This window comes from Pangasianodon hypophthalmus, chromosome 1, assembly GCF_027358585.1.
Source record: "Pangasianodon hypophthalmus isolate fPanHyp1 chromosome 1, fPanHyp1.pri, whole genome shotgun sequence".
Taxonomy (NCBI): Eukaryota; Metazoa; Chordata; class Actinopteri; order Siluriformes; family Pangasiidae; genus Pangasianodon; species Pangasianodon hypophthalmus.
Genome location: NC_069710.1, coordinates 3,303,101 through 3,321,998, shown reverse-complemented (window position 1 = coordinate 3,321,998; position 18,898 = coordinate 3,303,101). Strand labels below are relative to the sequence as shown.

General features: G+C 38.7%; 2 protein-coding genes across 4 annotated transcripts; both read right to left on the bottom strand.

The window, feature by feature from the left end:
• Positions 1–232: 232 nt before the first annotated feature.
• ube3d (ubiquitin protein ligase E3D) lies at positions 233–11,829 on the bottom strand. Of its 2 annotated transcripts, none has more exons than XM_026914449.3 (10): positions 11,494–11,829; positions 8,783–8,982; positions 8,130–8,220; positions 6,861–7,092; positions 6,284–6,350; positions 5,351–5,426; positions 4,970–5,078; positions 4,608–4,777; positions 3,504–3,642; positions 233–408 (listed from the first exon to the last, which is right to left on the bottom strand). In XM_026914449.3, the coding sequence occupies exons 1-10, from the start codon at positions 11,661–11,663 to the stop codon at positions 388–390; spliced, it is 1,275 nt and encodes a 424-aa protein (XP_026770250.2). In that variant the 5' UTR covers positions 11,664–11,829; the 3' UTR covers positions 233–387. The 2 variants fall into 2 exon arrangements, with proteins under 2 accessions (XP_026770250.2, XP_026770249.2); XM_026914448.3 differs by having other exon boundaries at positions 6,284–6,353; positions 11,494–11,823.
• A 347-nt stretch (positions 11,830–12,176) lies between these two features.
• On the bottom strand, positions 12,177–18,662 carry zgc:91890 (solute carrier family 52, riboflavin transporter, member 3-B). 2 transcript variants are annotated; one of them, XM_026914206.3, is made up of 4 exons: positions 18,535–18,662; positions 13,982–15,067; positions 13,782–13,905; positions 12,177–12,844 (listed from the first exon to the last, which is right to left on the bottom strand). In XM_026914206.3, exons 2-4 carry the CDS (start codon positions 15,010–15,012, stop codon positions 12,632–12,634), a joined length of 1,368 nt encoding a protein of 455 aa, XP_026770007.1. In that variant the 5' UTR covers positions 15,013–15,067; positions 18,535–18,662; the 3' UTR covers positions 12,177–12,631. The 2 variants fall into 2 exon arrangements, with proteins under 2 accessions (XP_026770007.1, XP_026770006.1); XM_026914205.3 differs by lacking the exon at positions 18,535–18,662 and adding an exon at positions 16,677–16,922.
• Between the last annotated feature and the right edge of the window lie 236 nt (positions 18,663–18,898).

Below are 18,898 nucleotides of genomic sequence, written 5' to 3'. Positions count from 1 at the left end.
GCCTCTGTGTTTGTCATTTCTGTGCCATAGTATCATTTTGCTGTCAGGCATTATGATGCTATACTTGGTACTGGCATTAAAAATGGTAATTGTGACAAAAAGTGTGGTTTCCTTCTCCTGAAGCATGTATGATAAGAGGGAACTGTTCATGTAGTCAGATGCAACTCAGTCGAGTTTATCTGGATGCGTTTGTGAAACCACTTGGACAGTATTGGACAATACAGACTAGATATTCTATACTGACTTTTATTATGACAGTGAAGTAATGAAGTAATGAATAAAAATGTTTGTTTTTAATATTCACTGTTTATTAATGACAGTTCAAATCCATAAACAGGATGGTCCCATGATGCATATTAAATGGATTCTGCACATTCTGACCCAAATTCATCTTCTCAAATACGCCACCTAGAGAGAAAAGGAAAAAAAAAAAAAAAACTATGGCTCAGAATACTGTTCACCATGTTTCATAAACAGTACAGAATGATATATCTGTGTGCTTCAGAAACCGATCTTGCAAAATTAGCATCTGCAATTTGCTTACACGTCAAACACTTAAACTAGTTTAATATACTTCTAAACATAAGGAATGGGCCGGAAACTTTGCATCTACATGATATGAGTGTTTGCCAAGCAGGGTCTGCTTCCTGTGATGGATGAGGGGTTAAGTTGAGCTCAAGGAGCAGTCCCTGGATAGCATCACTCAAGGCCCATCATTCTTTACAAAGATAATAATCCATGCGTATAATACATTACATCCATTATAAACACTTAAAGAGAGAACTGGGGGTTAAACCTTGATTAAAAGCCTTGGAATATTACAGTAAATGCTTCTAAGTATGTATAGAGGCTTGGCACATGTTCTATATAGTCGTGAAATTTCAACAGTGAACAAAAACTTAATTTTAAGAAATGAATGACTAAACATTTTCGAATACTAGGACTCTGTGGCCAGCAATAACCTTTAGATCCCAGACGGCTCTTGTTTATGTGTGGAATATCCTGTGCCAACCTAGATGAGGTACAAGTCTTAGATCAGTAAAGGCTGTCATTCTGCATGCCCTTTTGATGGTTGTGCGCTGGCATTTGATTATCTGAACCCTTCAAACTTGGCAAGGTGACTGAAGACTAATACTTCTCTTGATGAAAGAAGCTGGAATGGCTGAGGCACTAGAGGAGGGAAAGTCACTCAGTAGGAAGAATGGAAGAATGCCTGCTAAAGCTGAGAACAATTCATTTCAGAGCAGCAGCAACATTACTGACATTACAAAGGTCTGAGCGGTGTCTAAATTAGCCTACATGGTCAACAATAATGAGCTAACATGGTACTGAACTCATCGTCCATGCTGTAGCCAGCTAAAACATTAGCAACATCCAGTAGAGGATTTATCTTGCAGCATATCGCCAGCTACCGTTCCTTTCAGCTTCACGTTTTCCACTCACAGTTTTTGCAATTCAAGTGTTGATAAATGAGAAGTGCCATTCTTTATTCACAGTGGCAGAAATGCTATTCATTGCTATAAATACTTTTCAGCCCATTAAGCCAAGGACGTTTCAGGCAGGAGAATGCATAGAGTGTTGATGATACAGAGTGCAAAGTGCTCTTGGTGAAGAAGAACTTGAGCTGTCTTTGAAATACACATTCTCTCTCATATTCAAACATGCACAAACACTCTCGGCCAGTTTAAGCAGACAGACAGCTGTACATCACTCACGTTCACAGTGGGCTGTGCAGTTAAGTCTCCAGACAGAGCACTCAGCTCCATCTACTGTAACTCAATCTGAACTCCATCATCTGATTACCGTGGCCCTTGACCCAATGGCATCAGCACCAGAACACTCTGTTAAAGTGTGTAAACTCACAACTGCTCAAGTAGTCTCTACTTTTTCCACTCTGGCATCTCTTGCTCGTTTTCACTCTGGCCATCTGAATCTTTCTGCCTTTCTCCCGCTGGACTGCATCGAACAGTTCTCAACACAACAGTCTTATTTATGCAGCCTGTTTGTGGAATAACAGAACCCATCTGTGCAAATAAAAATGTCACTTGTTGTTTCAGCCCCCGCTTGTAAATTATAACGGCCATAGCACTGACAGCTTCACACTAGGCAGTGCTAAAATTACTGCATTATGTGGCAAAGAGGATGCGCTTTTCTGCACCGGAGGTAACAGGAAGTAACTGCAGTGTACTTCATAATAATAGTAGGTGTAGTAAAATTAAACCTTAATTAATTAGAAGGTTTCATCTCCTGGAGCATTGGAGGCCCTTTGCTTGCACAATGTCAGAGGCATCCTGTTTCTGTGAAAACTTTGCGTGCTACATTTAAATTTCATTTATTCATTCATTCATGCCATTCAAACTATCCATCCCATTCTTACCCAGCTCAACCTGAAGGCCTCTGCATGTGTCATTGAAACAGGATGTGGGATAACTAACACGAAGTTTTTAGACTCATTAGGAACCTCTCTAACAGGGGAGGCAGCAGATACACTGGGGAGCCTTTGTTTGGTTTTCTGTGAAGCTCTCTAACTATGGAATCAGGCAATATCATTTTTACATTCCTATTCAAAGTTCACAGCTCACACTGGAGGTAACTGGCATGTTTCTGCAAGTTCCCCAAGATGGGATTTGGCAGATACAGTGAGCACTAGTGAAGAGCCAACAGACTGCACATTAACAACAATAAACAAGTTAAAATCCATGATTAGTTTAGAATACAATAGAAATGTCGATCTATTCATCATGCTGCAAGCATGATATAATGGTGATAATAACACATATGGCTTAAAAATGAACAGTAAATAAGAGTTGTCCAGTGTGCGTATGTACACAGCTGCTACGTCAGCAAGCTTTTTCACGTGACATTCCCCTGAGTAGCTCTGTGTATATGAGTGTGCAAAGCATTATCCACTAGGGGGCAGGTCAGAGCTGAAGCATTTTTTTTTTACCTGGCAGGTTTCCATGTTGATCTGATTATTTCAGGCCAACTATTCTGGGATACATATTTGTCACTGTGGGACATCAAGTTTTCTGCTATTTCCACTGTTGTAATAAGCTGTGTCACAAATTGAATACTATGATATTACACTTAAAAGTGCTACTCTAATAGACCCAGAAGGTTAGTTGGCAGATACCCACATACTTTTGGGTGGGTTTCTACGTGATTGATTTTAACATACAGAAACGCTGGCTGTTTTCATGGGGAAATCATATTAAAGATGTATGCGACTTAAGCAATATGCTAACAAATACGCTAGAAGTATCTCTAGAAGCAACTCTAGGTTCATACACAAGTATGTGATTTGAGATACAGGTTAGTTCGTTCAGTCGAGTGCTGACGTTGTGTCACATTGTTTTATATTTGACATGTAGGGTTTGTTTCTAAGAACACACAACCAACATGTCCAAAGACCAACAAATATGCAGAAAATTAAGGGTAATGCTGGCTGAAAGTGTGCTAGTAAAGTTTGGAGGGAATAGATGGCCCAGAAGGGTGATTCTGACCTGGTAGCAGTTCATTGAGCACAGTGAGGAGGGCAGCGTTTTGGTAGAGGAGCTCAAGAGCTGCAGCACCTCCTCACATGTGCTCCGAGGGAGGATCAGAGGGTGAACACTGATATCCTTCTCCCATGCATCAACAGCTCTAGAGAGACAGATACAGAGTGAGAGAGTGAGAGAGAAAAAGAGAGTGCAAGCGACTGAGACATAAATTACATTAATCAGACAGTTTGAAATATGACAATTTTAATTATGTCACAGCAATCTGTCAGGGGGGGAGCGCTGAAGAGAGAATGAGAACGTGGCAGAGGGAGAGCGTAGCAGAGAGACTGATGTCCTGTCACATTATGGCAATGATCTATCCAGGACATTTCAGTGACATTTAGCCATCTGTGCTGCAGTTCTGCAGGAAACCCGAGACTGTGCTCTTAAAGCAAAACTCGGCAGTGAGGCTCACAGAAAACCACAATGCCAGCAAAAATTTCAGCAAACACTTTTGTCATTCTGACAGCATGGACCTACACTTAAGACTAATAAGGTGCAGCTTAGAAGATGCACTCTGCGGATGTCTGCTTCTCTCATCATTTCTGTAGTGATAACTGCTTCAAACTGACAACAGTTCACACCCATGCATGCTTAAACTTCACTCACAGCACATGAATATCAGAACACTGTATTCCAGTGAGACACCTAATAATACTGTGCAGTGTACATCCTGGGAGGTTGAACTAATATTTCTAGGTACAAGCTATAATATTGCAAGCATAGATGTCTGAATGTTTTTCAGAATCCTGTTCCATGTCCTGTATGCATTAAAGGTTAAAACCTGTTATAACGGTTCAGCACAGGGTTTTATCTGTTCTGGGTTAATTTGCATTTCAGGGTTAATTTGCAATATAACAGGAATAAACCTAAATTAAAATGAAAACTGGGGAAAAAAAAAAAGAAATCATGCATCGTCATGCATGCAAATAATCGCCATTAAAAACAGGAACACCTAAAGGAAAAAAAAAAGAACATCCCCAAGTACTCATTTCATTAAATCAGGTGTCAGAAATTATAATCAAGGAGCTGGGCGAGAAGAGCATAAGATGTGAATTTATGACTTACTCATCCTGTTGACCATGACTGCAGGGGAGGTAGAGGACTTTGATTGCCCTAACTGCCTGCCGTGACTGATGCTTATTGGGATGACGGTCACTGGCAGAGACGAGGATGTCACTGCTGATGGCTTTCTCAGAAAATGAAGCCGTCAGAGTGTCCATGTTCAAGAGCCAGAGCTGATGATATTAAAGGAGGAACATTAACCACAACATTCGACTGCAGGAATATTCTAAAGGATATCTGTCATGGAATGTAAGTGTACTTGAGAATATCAGTGAAAGATTTATTTAAAAAAAAAAAAAAAAAAAAAAAACCCACGGTAATGACTTCTACTGTTAAGAAAGGCATGAGATTTAGACTGGCCTTACCATGATCACAGCTTTACCATCTGGTGTCTGGATGGAAAAGCGAAATATGCTTTGAGCAGATGACAGCTCAACAAGTCTGGAACCAAGGGCTCTCTCTAGGAAATGTTGTCTGGAGAAGAAATTGATCAGAATTAATAATGTAAAAATAATTAACTAAATCTTGAACTACAGTCCTGAGGGACTCAGGTACGTGCACAACGTGTGGTAATTTTCCTTCTTTAACACACCTACTAAGCCTAGTATGTAACTAGTGAGTTTAATCAGGGAAGTCTGAAACTGTGCAGGACTTCAGGACTGAAATAAGCGACCCCTGATTTAAACACATTTCCACAATGCAGTAAGTATTTAGGTGTGTTGTATATACAATTTGACAGTACTTGCCTATTTTGTGGCATGGTAAACTCTCCATCTTCACTTTGCCTTACCACCACTTCAGTTATATACAATTTTAAAACCTCTGCAACAGAAGCATATTTATTTTGTATGAGATATGCTGACACAGGCTTGAATATAATTCAATCTGAAGCTGAGATTTCAATCTGTGCATTATTGCCATTGCATGAAAGGAAAAAGAAAAAGCAGGTTTTGTAAAAGAGAATGCAGTTTGAATGCAATGTGATGAGAGGGAGACCACAGCTTTGATCCAACTATGGTGTAAAGGGAAGATAAGGAACAGCATCGTATTTATTTCAAACAGACCATTTTTGGCTTCAAACGTATTTTTGCTGCTTGCAAAGTTTCACTTCTCGGTGCCACATTCAACACCTACTACTGTGAAGTAATAACTTTTCTTAATAGTTATTTTGAAGAATTCTGCTCCTTCAGTGTACACTCTGTTTAGGCATCATTTGTTTTCTTTGTTTGATTTTATTGGTATTTTATTGGATTGTAACATTTAATGAAGACACACATAGTGGTAGCTACAGAAGGGTGACAAATTAAAGGAACGCTATGGCCCCTAGACCAGAGGTCACAATTTCCCCCCTTCTGATGTTTGCTCTTGACCTGTATCTTCATGAAATTATACACTGTGCTGCTGCCAGATGATTCCCTGATTGGACATTTGCATGAATGTACAAGTGTTCCTAATAAAGTTCCTAATAACACATCTAGTTATTTTTTGTGAACTTAAAGAGATACCTAGGGACTACCGAGAATAAATTTGAGGACTACTTCTAAAAGCACTATACACACAGAACAAGTCATTTTTTCAGCTTTACTTAGGTAAAAAGGTGTAATATGACATACAGAAAAGTGCCTGCATTATTACAGGAGCCTTATTAAGCTGGTTTCTGTGCGTTTAATGAATCCTACCTGTCGTGACTGCCTCTCCCAGCACTGCACTGCAATTCTTACAGACCACATTCCTGTGGCCAAGAGGCTGCTGTGAGACATAGACACAAACCAAAATAGATAGATGATCTGAAGGCACAACCAGGTTTAGGCCACATATAACAGAAATCAATAACCAGAGAGGAACCATTTACTGAAGTGAAAGATGAATCAGTCGTTTGAACAGCAAAGGGCTCTTCCATTTACTCGCAGCAGACACAGAGCCACAGCAACCCACAGAATGAGGAAAGGAAAGGAACAAGGAAAGAAAAATCAATAGCCCTGAAGAAGTTAGACTTCTTAGGCTGGTGGAGACTCTATAAAGAAGGAATGTCATGCCGCTTCCTTGAGAACCCTTCATAAAGAAGAAAGAACATCTTTCTTCACTACCCCCTGTCAGCCCAGAGGCAGTGTAAATGGAGCAGAGTTCCTTTAAACATGAATGAGGACTTCTGATGCCCCAAGAATAGGGCTCAAATACTACCTATGAAACACTGAAGAACAGTTAGACTGAATTAGTATAGGTTTCATTTCTGGAGAGCTTTTCAATGCGACGCACCTTTCCAGAATGCAGATTAGAGCCAGTGTGCACATCGGAGGAGTCCACTCCATTTGTAAGGATTTGGTCATAACTGCTGTCCCTGGTCAAGAGGAAGTAGGTGTCACCAAGTAAACAGTCCTCTTGTTGAGGGAGAAGCTTCTTGTTGGCAAAAGGATCAGGGTGGCAACACCAGTCATCTACCAGTGTATTCCAGTTCCCATTGGGTAACGGCAGTACTCGTCTGAAAACCCTATAGCAGCAAAATACTGTTATATATTCACTTCATTACTGACATTCATAACACCTTCCCACAGGACAGCGCTATGCGGCTTGGCCTGTGACAATGATACTGCATTTTCTGGCATTTTCCACCATCAGTTGAGCCCTTACTGAATTTGATTATCATTCTATATAATGCAAGCTGAGCCGGGACATACAGGTGAAGCTAAAAATAGTCCATACCATCGACTGATCAAATCCAAATATAACAGAATTTTCCTAAGTAACGTCTAGCATCACTTTTCCGCTCAACTATTGTACTAGTATAATAGCTGCCTGCCAAAATTCTTAATTTCAAATGTCCCTTTCCGGCCATATTTAAGAGCTAACCTCACAAGTTTATCATTCACATTGGTGATTCAGATTCAGTTTTTTTTTTTTTTTTTTTTTTTTTTAACTCAGGTATGTTTTCTTGTCAGTATTTAACTTCATTTTATGTAAATTCTTTCTAGAGCACTACATGCATAGGACTAAATGTCTATATTTTCATTAAAGGTCAACATATTGGTACACTTGACTGTTTTGGTCTGCATGCTGCCATGAAAACAAACTCAGTGAGTTTCATGCTCTGTAGTTCACCCTGTGAGACAGTTCATTTTAATGTCAAATGAGATATGCATGCAAGAGAGCAAAATTGGCTGTGCACTCTGGTTGGGAGGGAAGGCATTACTTTCGCTCCTGTCAATCACAGCAACTGGCCAATCGTGGGTGTCTGTGAGCTCATGTATGTGGAAAGTAATGCCTCACCCACCCAGAATGCAGGACCAATTTTGCTCCTTTGACTCAAGGTTTAAAAATCAATTTAAAAAAATAATAAAGTCATATTTACTGCTTATGCCTGTCATTAGTCACCAACCTCTAAAGAACTCACTGATACTCAGCAAGGATAGACCTGGCTATAGATTTGCACAGTTTGGAGGAAAAGATCACTTACTCTCATGTTAGAAAGTTAAATGCTTGTGGCTGAATAGTTCTGGCTAGTGTTAAACAGCTGAATCTGTTCCTCACCTGTCTTTAAGCAGCATGGCCCCACAGGACTGGCACAAGAAACAATAGCTCCTCTGTGCCCTCAGATGCTGAATTGCACTGTCCTGAGCCTCTGGCAACAGCAAACACAAAACAGTCACCAACATATTTCACCAAACAGCTGGGCAGCTTTTCAGTGGATAGACCTGCTAGAACAGACAAAGTCCTGAATAATGAGCATGAGCATCTAAATGCATAAGCTATATGGACTCAGGATGAATAACAACATACAAAATACAATAACATAACAGTCAGCAACAACAAGTTTGAAGGATGCCACCACATCTGTTTGGAGACTCACAGTGTGTGAGGTCAGATGGCCACCCACACTGGTGAGAAGGACTCAGTCTGAAACAAGGACTGCAGTGGCTCAAAGCCAAAGGTCATGCAATCTGCATTCATCATTAATCTCAGTTAATCTGTGGAGTATGATGATATGTGGAGCCTGAGGGCGGGCCAGCACTCATTACTCAAATTCCTCAAATGAGGTTACACAGCCCTTGAACAAGTTCATGCTTAATGACCTACCAACTTTGGCCCATGGGGGTTTCTGTGATCATTATGATGTACGGGTTTCTCTGATGAAAGTTAAGTGAATATAATTAGTTGATACCCACGATGAACTTGGCACATACCTGAACACTGGCCCACCTTCAAACGCACTCTAACATGCAGCCCATCCACGTTCAGCTCTGGACTCTTCTGACATGATCCCTCCACTAGACTGACCTCTGGGGGTAGCTTCACCTCATAAATCCCATCAGGTATGTGGATCTCTAGGGCTGAGTCTCCACTAGACACCTGTACCTCAGATGTGTCCTTAACAACATCAGTTCTAAAGAAAAAAAAACAAAACACACAGTCAGAGTTAGTGAAGGAAAACAACTGCTTTCAACACAATCTGTGCTGTTTAGCAAACCAGAAACACACAATCCGCTGGTGAGAAAATGGCAGGCACATACTGCACACACTACATACATACATTATTAGGATGGTTTCATCCTCAGGCAAAAAAAAAAAAAGAGAGAAAGTAGAGACCATTCATCAACAATGTCTTCTTTTGTCCTCAGCCCACTTCTTTCAGGCTGTCTACTGCTCACATGGTGGATTTAATGAGCATTACGGATCGAAAATTACATAATAGGCTAGATATAGATAATATATAGATACATTAATTAGATGCTCTCTGTAGAATTAGTGGTAGTTTGGTTTGGAGTTACCCACATGGGCATTTTTTTTTTCCTTTTATCAAAAATGCAATGTCAGCAGCCAGCTGGCCATCCTCATATAGCATTTATTTAGCTTAGCAACATTCTCTGATGTTTGTTTGTGATTGGTGTATTGATTTTTAACGCCATGTCAGTAATAAGGCTATTTCATGGCGAGCATAGGGTCAACAATACAAGCTATACAATTTACAAAACTATATAAAACATATAAGCTTAGTACAAGATAAAAATTCTAAAATGCGTTCAGGTGATACCTTCCTGAATATTTCCATTACATACGTCTCTGAATAAAACCGCTGTCTGATAATGTCAAAGGCATTGCAGTTCAATCAGATATATGTGATAGTTAAAGGGATTTGACGGAGAAGACATAATGGGGGTGCTTCACCTATCAGTAGAAACCTGTGTGTGAGTCTCGAATGACCCAGTCGGCATTTCATGAACATGACTTGGTCGTGCCTAGACTTCAAGTTAGAAGAAGAGGACCTTGTTTTTGTACTGGGGTTTATTTCATACAGTTTATTATCGTTGCATTCGTCCCATTCTGTCTGCCACTTGTTAGAGATGTATGAACTTATTAATGGTCTAAGGTCAGAGGGTGGCAGAGATTTCCAGGCTGAGGGCCTCCTTAGTGGCCGTGTCTGCTCTCTCATCACCAGCCAGATGAAAATGACCCGGGACCCAGCAGACGAGGATGCTGAAGTTTTGTTTCTGTAACAGATCTGCTTTAGATAAAATGTTAGCAATTATGGGATGGGTGGTCAGTCTTTACAGACACGAGCGCTCATTCTCTGATGTAAAACACCTGCACAACATTAATAAGACAGTAAATTACATAATAGCTATTATACTTCCATTATTATACAGTCATAGGCCAGCCTGCATGTATTACACAAACACCATCATACACAAGCACCATACAGGTGATTACAAGGCAAACAAGCATCGCCACCTAGTGGTAAAAAGCAGCACTGACACAGTAAAAGGTTGAGATAAAAGTTAAAATAAAAATGGTGCTGACAGTTATTAATTTTATTTATGTATTTAACTAGCACATTGTCTACAGTAGCATCCCTGCCAAAAAAAAAAAAAAAAAAAAAAAGAAACCATCACAGAAATTCTAATGGTTTCCACTACAAATACCATTACAAACCATCAGCTAACCATTAAAACCCTTGATGGTATCCATTAGACATAACATGCCACCAAAAGAAGGCAAGAAATTACCAGTAGAGACCCAGAGGGACCATCCAGTACAAATTCTATAAGGGTTTCTATTTTATATCATTTTATTATTTTTTAGTTATTATTTTTTTTCCCAGCAGGGATCATTGGTCATTCTTTCTACAGACTACCTGGAACAATATATTTGGAGGAAAATCCACATAAATGTGTGACTGCTTCCACAAGCCTAAGCCATAATCAGTGTGGATGAGATTTACATGGTGAGCTGGAGTAATATAATTATAATCAGAGGATCAAAGCTGTCCTATTAGTCATTTTCTATGAACTGGGTATAAACATGTCTGGAAAGCTTACTCCATATTTTATCCTCTATAAAATAACCAGTAGAAATAAGCCCAAGGAAATATACACAACATGGCCAAAAGCATGTGGACACTTGACCATTACACACACACACACACACACACACACACACACACACACACACACACACACACACACACACACACACACACACACACACACACACACACACACACACACCTCTCTGTGTGCTTCTTGAAAACGCCTTTCCAAAAACCATGGGCATTAATATGGAGTTATTACTGGACTGGCTTTTAGGGGGGATTTTAGTTCTGACCTGGCAACTCTGTAACCAGAAAGTCTACAGTCTTAAGTCTTATCAGTCTACAGTCTAAACCAAACCTGTGCTTGAGTAACTTAAGAAAGTGTAGCTTGGCAGACTACTTAACTGAGCTAATTACTGGGCAAAACAAAACAAAACAAAACTGCTCCATGTTAATTCACATACATATTAATCCTCCAAAACTCCAGCAACGTGCAGTACTACAGTATTAGCAACAGTGCTAACAGTCAGCTGGCTAATTATTATAAGCAGTGAAAATGAACAATGAAAACAAACATAAACTTGCCGTATAATTAACAAGCCGCTCTGTAACCTCTCTCTCAACTCAAGAAAGACAACATCTCGTTTTTTCGATGCCTCCATTTCTTTAAAACAGCGATTTATTACCGGTTTTCGTGAAAGTGTTAGTTTTTCTGTAGTTGTTGTTAACTTACCAGCAGAGAGGTTTACTGCCATCTAACGGTAGTGGCGTGTAACTACAGTCCGTGTTATGTACTGTATACACCTCCCCAAAAACCGACTAATAATCGACTTACAATCGACTAAAACGTTCATCTAGTTCATATTCTAGTTGAACTTGCTTGCCTATCTAGTTAAAAGCAGTTTACACTCTTTCACACTCTGTTTTTTGGCCACTTTTTCCGCTGTATGGAAATAGAGGAAATGAAATAAAGCTAACAATCTTTCCTTGTTGTTGGGGTGGTATCATTGTACCTGTAATATGCATTAAAGGGAACATGAATATATACCATGTACCTTCATTTATTTTAAAGGTACATACTAATAATTAAGGTACATGGACCTTAAGGACCACTGACGTACCTTTGAAATATATATAAGCTAATGGTTCATTATGGTTCATTCTTTCTGCTTAGGCAATCAAGTTGAATAATCACAGTCTAAAAAAGTAGCCTATATCTGAAGTACTCTTAAAAATAACAACAACAAAAAACACATTAATATTTAATATTTAATATTTAACTTGACCAGCAATTTTTTATTAAAGCATTACAACTTAAAAAAACATAGTAAACCATTTAAAACATGCAAAAAATGAACACCGGTTTTAAATAGAATACTAGGAAGGCACTTTTCAGTAAGCATCAGTTAAATTAACATTAAATATGACAGACAAATATATCTTTATATTGGTCTGTAACATTATAGCTAGTGTAACTAATGTAGTGCACTTAAAGGTTACGTAACATAGTGCAAGTATGTGAGAAAAGAGAACAAATTATTTCTTGTTTAACATTTCAGTAGAGTTTTTGAACGAGTAAAAATATTGTCTTAGGCTACAGTGTATTCACAACTGGTCCTCTGTCCTTTGTTTGTTTTTCTTGAAATACACAGGGAATGTAATGTAACAGTATGTATGTAACATATCTAGGCATTACATTTGCTATCATTTAATTAAGCTTGTTTCATTTAGGGCACTTAGTGTTACATGGATGGCCTGATTTGAAGAGTCCATACACACTGACTAAAGGAAACATTGACATGGCCCCTAACATGGAACCGAGTTGTACTACAGCACCACACCACACGAGAGCGCTGTGTCCTTCATCTCGCAGGATCACCCCAATAATCACCTTCACGTAGGACAGAGTGAGGACAAATATCACCCAAGTTATCACCTGTATCATAACAGAGAGGGGAAGGGGTAAATATAAAACACACTCACTGTCCAAACACGTTAAAGCACAACACACGAAAAAGTATGTGGATACGTGACCATCGCACCCATATGTCCTTGCTGAAAATCCCATTCCAGATTTAGTTCCCCCTTTGCTGTTATAATAACCTCATGGGGTTTCAGTTCTGGAGTCTTGATTTGCAGCATCATATGCTCAGCAATTTATATAACTGAAGCCAAACATATCAAAATATACCATAACCATATAATAATGATTATTTTGTTTATCACTAATATTAGCTAAGTTAACTAGCTTTGCACTCAGTTTCTGCAGCTACACGTTTCCTTTTTCTTTACATGACTCTCTTTGATTTTTTTCCCCAGAAATGAACACTGAAAATGATGACTAACTTTTGAGCTGTGTTAGAAATTTTATCCAAACACCAGCCATCCAACAGGAGTTAACCAAATACATTTTTGCGGTCAGGGGTACTTCACACAAAAAATAGCTATGCAAGAAAAAATCTTTATTAATTGTAGTTTAAAGTGCAAGACTGAAGACATTCTAAGCTATATTTCTTAGCAGGTTATAGAAAATTTCTTTTGTTTTTAAATTTTTTGCAACACAAGATCTAATTAACTCATTAGGGTGAGAATAATTTACAATATTTTTTTTTCTTGGTATTAGTTCATGACATCGGGGAGAGTGGTGCTAATAAGGGGCGCTAAACACATAAACAACACACAAATCCATATGTAACTAGTTAAATACAATAAAAATTAAGTGTAAGTCACATGATTGAAAGTTAGCTTATAGTTAGTAGAGACGTGCAAGTCACTGAGTTTGTACAGCTCCTTATGATTTTTATATTCTGTCTGTTGGTATGTGATAGTATCACAATCGGAGTTGAGAGACATGTAACTGGTAGAAGCCTCACCATGAGTGCAGCTCCTAATTCATGATGAACCAATAGAGGACAGGGACTCAGTGCTGCCATGCCCATGATGTAGGCCCCAAATCCTGTACCAGTGACTGTTAAAACCCCCATCAGCATCAGAGACCTGCAGTTGAGGATGAGGTAAGTCAGAATATACATTAAAGCCTTGCATTCGTTTATTTTATCTGTCCGTGTCTTACCTGATTGGGAAAAACATGGCGATAAAGCAGGCCACAGGGTTAGCCACTGCAGCCATAGTAGTCGCCAAGTGATAGGCCTGATTACCATATGGCAGGCAGGAGTAGGATTGTACTGAAGGGAGAACTGCATTGGTTAATGCATTAACCCAAGCCAGAACAACAAAAATGAAGACCACCTCTGCTCTGCTGTAGGTGCCTTTCCCAAAGGTGCTGCGAGGTTCATTTGCTGGACCTTCTGGATGTTCCAGCATGGGTGTCTGTTCTGCAGGATGGTTCTGCAGGGTGAGGCTAATGTCAGCCTTCTCTTGGTGCTTTGTATCATCAAGATACTTCTCACATTTATGTTCTTGTACTACTGAAGGATGGTAGTTGAGCATCACGAAAGCACCCAGGCACACTGCCATCATGGTGCTGAGGAACAGGAAGAAGATCTGGACAGAGAAGTTAGCTGGCTGGTAGTGTGCTTCCAGTTCACCACTGGTGCCCCCGGTGTAGTTGACCATGCTAAAATTTGCATTAGCTGTAGCATTTTTGCATTGAACCACCCCAACACCCTGAATCAGAGCCACCAGAGCTGGAATCAGGCCACTCAGACCCTCTCCAATGAAGTAGGTGGTGAGGTACTGAGGCTGGAGCCTCATCATAAAAGGCAGGAAAGTGACAGAGGAGGTGCAGTCCACCACTGACAGTAGGAAACTGAGAGACAGCAGAGCTACACTGTGTACAGCATTTCCCACAAATAGTGTGTGCTTCCAGAGGAAGGCCAGTAGGAAAGTGGCCAGGACACCCAATCCTACAATGGTGTAGATGACTGGCCGCTCATCCAGGGCTCCTGGCCTGAAGCGGTGCATAAGTGTGATGAACAGCGGTCCAATGTTTGCCAACTGGATGATTACAGTGAGGTAGGAGGGCAGGTACCAACCTTCAGGGATCTTCGGTACAATCAGTGGGAGCTCAACCCACATCCCATTGATGGCAACCCATGACCCAATGCCAAAGAGGCAAGCCAACACGTGCGTCAACAGTGACATGATGCAGAGAATGATTTCAGTTTTTGATTAGCCAACAGGTAGTAATGAAGGTCATCTGAAACATAAACACGAGATATCTTCAATGCAGGTTCACCATTTCTCAGATCCTCATATACCCACTATGATAAAACCTATAGGCTTCCAGTGTCAGAAGTTCTCACACTTCTTAGCCAGGGACACTTTTAACTGTTAAATAGTAAAATAAATTCCATGGACCCCCTTAATACAGATTTATCTTATAAGCATAATCCAACTATTCAAATATTATAGGATACACAGTACTGTGCAAAAGTCTTAGTCAGATGCAAAGAAAGGCTGTAGAGATGCCTTTTATAAATAATGAAATTAAATGTTTCTACATTAAAAAATACTATAAAGAGCAGTAAACAGTAATAAATGAAACAAAGTCAATATTTGGTGTAATGACCCTTTGCTTTAAAAAAAAAAAAAAACATTAGTAGTCTCAGGTACATTGTGTGCAGTTTTATAAGGAAATGAGCTGTAAGTGTTACTGAGCATCTTGCAGAAGCAGCCACAGTTCTTCTGGAGACTTTGACTGTCGACTTGCTTCTTATTTTTGCAGCGAAACCCAGCAGCCTTCATTATGTTTTTTTTTGTCTGAAAAGTGTCTCTTATGTAATCTGCTGCTTTCTTTACTGACATACAAACATTTTTCTGTTACATTTAATGTGTGCTGGAAAATTAATGTTTGGAAATCTAAAATGTTTTTGTACTGAATCAATAATGTAGAAGTCATAAAATAAAAATCGATAACAAAGTCTTAAAAAAAAATTAGGGTGTCTAAGATGTTTGCACAGTACAGTAAGTTTGGGAATTTCACTCCTCAGCAAACCTAGTGGGTTTGGCTATATATATATATATATATATATATATATATATATATATATATATATATATATATATATATATATATATATATATACAATCTTAAGGAGAAAAGTTAAATCTAAAACCCTTAAGAACCCTCTTTGAGTTGTTCCTCAGGGGGAACTGTTAAATATTTTATACAGGACCCTGCAACAGAGTGTTTCCAGAGAGGATTCAAAGTAGAACCCATTTAGGAAGTTAAGATCCCACAACTATCCAAAGAAAAGTGTGCTCTCTAGGTACACAAGAGATACAGTCAAAAACACTTGCTGTGTCATGATGAACAACTGAGTTAAACATGTTAACAACTTCAGTGTAAAAGAGAACATGATGAATTTTGAACAATTTTAGACACTTTTTATCTTTAAAATCACAGCTATAATACGAGTCTCATCACTTAGCATGCTGTTTGAACATGTTATAAGGGTTACACGGTGGGTCAGGCAGAGGTCACACAACCTTTCCCCTACAATCCCACTGACCTACACCTGACCAACAACACACAGTAATCACTTACTACATTATTAATACTACATTATAAGGAAACTTGCAAGGAAACAAGACCCTTTAGGGAGATCTAAACACTTCCTCCTCTTTTTCTTTCTCTACTCATCTATTCACATTTACTTCCTCCTTCCATTCATATAATGTACAACGATCATCTACAGCCATCTTTAGCAGAATAAGGAGATTTAGGTCCTGAGTGTCCTTGGATGCCCTTTTACATTCTAAAAATACAATGCATCATTACATATACAGAGAGCCACATAACCTACCTTATGCTGTTATAGCCAACTGACTTTGTGATTGAATTCAACACATTCTAAATAAGGTGCTTCTAGTTACATCATCCGGCATGTGGGCGCTTACACACTCTCTGTCTCGCTGTTCAACTGACTGTGGAGACAGTGCGCAGGCGCAAGCTTCCTGTGTAGCACACTCTCACCCTCTAACCCAATGGAAGACACAGCCATGTGCTCAGCCCACTCCGTCAGCCATGATGAAAAAGAGATCAGGGAGGAGGTGGACTCATGATGTAAGAAGGCACCTCCTCCATTCCTCATCCACTCCTCCTCCATTCCCTGCTCAGGCTTGTGATTTTCCACAACCAGGAAGTGTGTAAAACATTGTGAAGGAGCAATACAGCTGCCCATCTCTTTTACTTAAAATTGTAGCTTTGTTTTTTTTAATGCCATTTTCCTGTTGGACCATCAACAGTATACGAGTATGTGTTTTTGAGATAATTCCTTCTACTCCTACTTAATCCTGACATAAAGTTAAAATCTATGTCCTTAAAATGCCCTTCATTTTGCTGTCACAAACATCTGATTACTTGTTCATTTACTTTATTCAGGACATTTTGCTGGTGTAAGAAGGTCCTCCAAGATACTTAACCATTAATAATTAATGTGCCTAAAATGTCCTTCATTTAGCTGCCATGAAGATCTGATTACTTAACTAGTGATACCTCGGGAGGATAATAGGAACATGATAAGATAAAAGAAGACACAGGACAGACACATAAACAAGGACAAGAGTTCAGTATTATTTTGTAATTCTTTTCTAACATAACTCGTCTTGTGAAAACACTAAATCATTATAAAAAAAAAATCATGCTGACGATCCATTTTGCATAACATAAGCCAATTACTAAAAATCTGACTACAATCTGTACAATCTTTGAGCATTGTTATAAACAGATTATATAGAAACATTTTATTAATTTTTTTTTTATTTTAAGCATGGCTAAATATACTGTATATGTATATGCAAAAAGGGACTTTTTCTGCAATTATGTGGACATTTACAAATAATTTTTTAAAAAAATGATTCATTTAATTTAATTATGCATATTGCTTCTGTTCTACACATGGATGCACACTACCTTCTCATATTTTAAAATACTGCAAAATGTGTGTAGGTTAAATAGCCACTTAAAATCTCATTTTTTTCTTAAAGAAGCACTGGCTTCTTGGCTAGATTGGTTGAAACTGTGGCACAAATAAACGTTATATAACAATGTACTGAACAAAACATTATGCATTTCATAGCATTTTTACAGATGCCATAATCCAGAGTGATTGTAGTCTCTGTCAAAAACATATCCTCATGCTTGTTCACTAGGTCAGGGAATAAGAACACCATCAACCTAAAAACCCTGTTTGGGGAGGTTAGTTCAGCATGAAAAGAAAACACACAAGACAAAGGATTGAGGTTTTTTTTTTTCATTATGTAATTTGGAATTTTTTAATTACTAGGAATTTTTCATTATGTAATTAGAGGCCATGCAAGGGGAGAATATATAGTGTGGTTCTAAACTTTTTTCCCCCACTATGTAGTAAGGAGCAAATATATATATATATATATATATATATATATATATATATATATATATATATATATATATATATATATATATATATATTTCAAGTCAAATACTTAAAAGAATCCTTATCCTTTGTCAGTAATATGAATGAAACTAAAATAACTAAAATTATCTTGCAATTTGGTATAATTGAGTGTTCAAACTGCATGTTTAACATCCATCCCTTACAACTACTGCTTAAGCAAACATTCCTGAAGTGTTATGTGAACTGTATAAAGTGTTATCATGCAGAAGAGAAAGATTCCTACCTGGCTCTGTGCTTCACTGCTTCACATGCTCCACAGTATCAAGCCCAGTGTGAAGTCTAATGTTCACAATCAGACTGACCTTGCTTAGGAGCACATGTTTAACAATAGAGGAGGCTGCTCCCATAATGCAGTGAGGCAGGCAGCTCACACAGCAGGGTCTCGTAGGAAGGTGGGTATTAGCTAAATCAACCGTCAGACAACATTTCTATGAGGCAGCTCAGAGGGGCATTTTTGCCTGCAAATTCCAAATCTAGTGGATAGTCCTTACTGAGGTGAAAATCAATGACATTGTCTGTTTTCTCCCACAATAATACATTACTTATAGTTAGCAATTCTTTTCATCCGTGTAGCAAGTAGTGTAGAC

Bases quoted from the DNA above. Each gene is read 5' to 3' on its own strand.
- zgc:91890 (XM_026914206.3), bottom strand. From the start codon at position 15,012: ATGTCACTGTTGACGCACGTGTTGGCTTGCCTCTTTGGCATTGGGTCA. The intron at 13,906-13,981 runs GTAAGACACGGA...CCTCAACTGCAG, and splicing joins GCCATGTTTTTCCCAATCAG to GTCTCTGATGCTGATGGGGG. The intron at 12,845-13,781 runs GTGAGGCTTCTA...GTTATGATACAG, and splicing joins AATTAGGAGCTGCACTCATG to GTGATAACTTGGGTGATATT.
- ube3d (XM_026914448.3), bottom strand. From the start codon at position 11,663: ATGGCAGTAAACCTCTCTGCTGGTAAGTTAACAACAACTACAGAAAAA. The intron at 8,983-11,493 runs GCAAGTTTATGT...TTTTTTCTTTAG, and splicing joins AGCGGCTTGTTAATTATACG to AACTGATGTTGTTAAGGACA. The intron at 5,079-5,350 runs GCAAGTACTGTC...TTTCTTCTCCAG, and splicing joins TTTACCATGCCACAAAATAG to ACAACATTTCCTAGAGAGAG.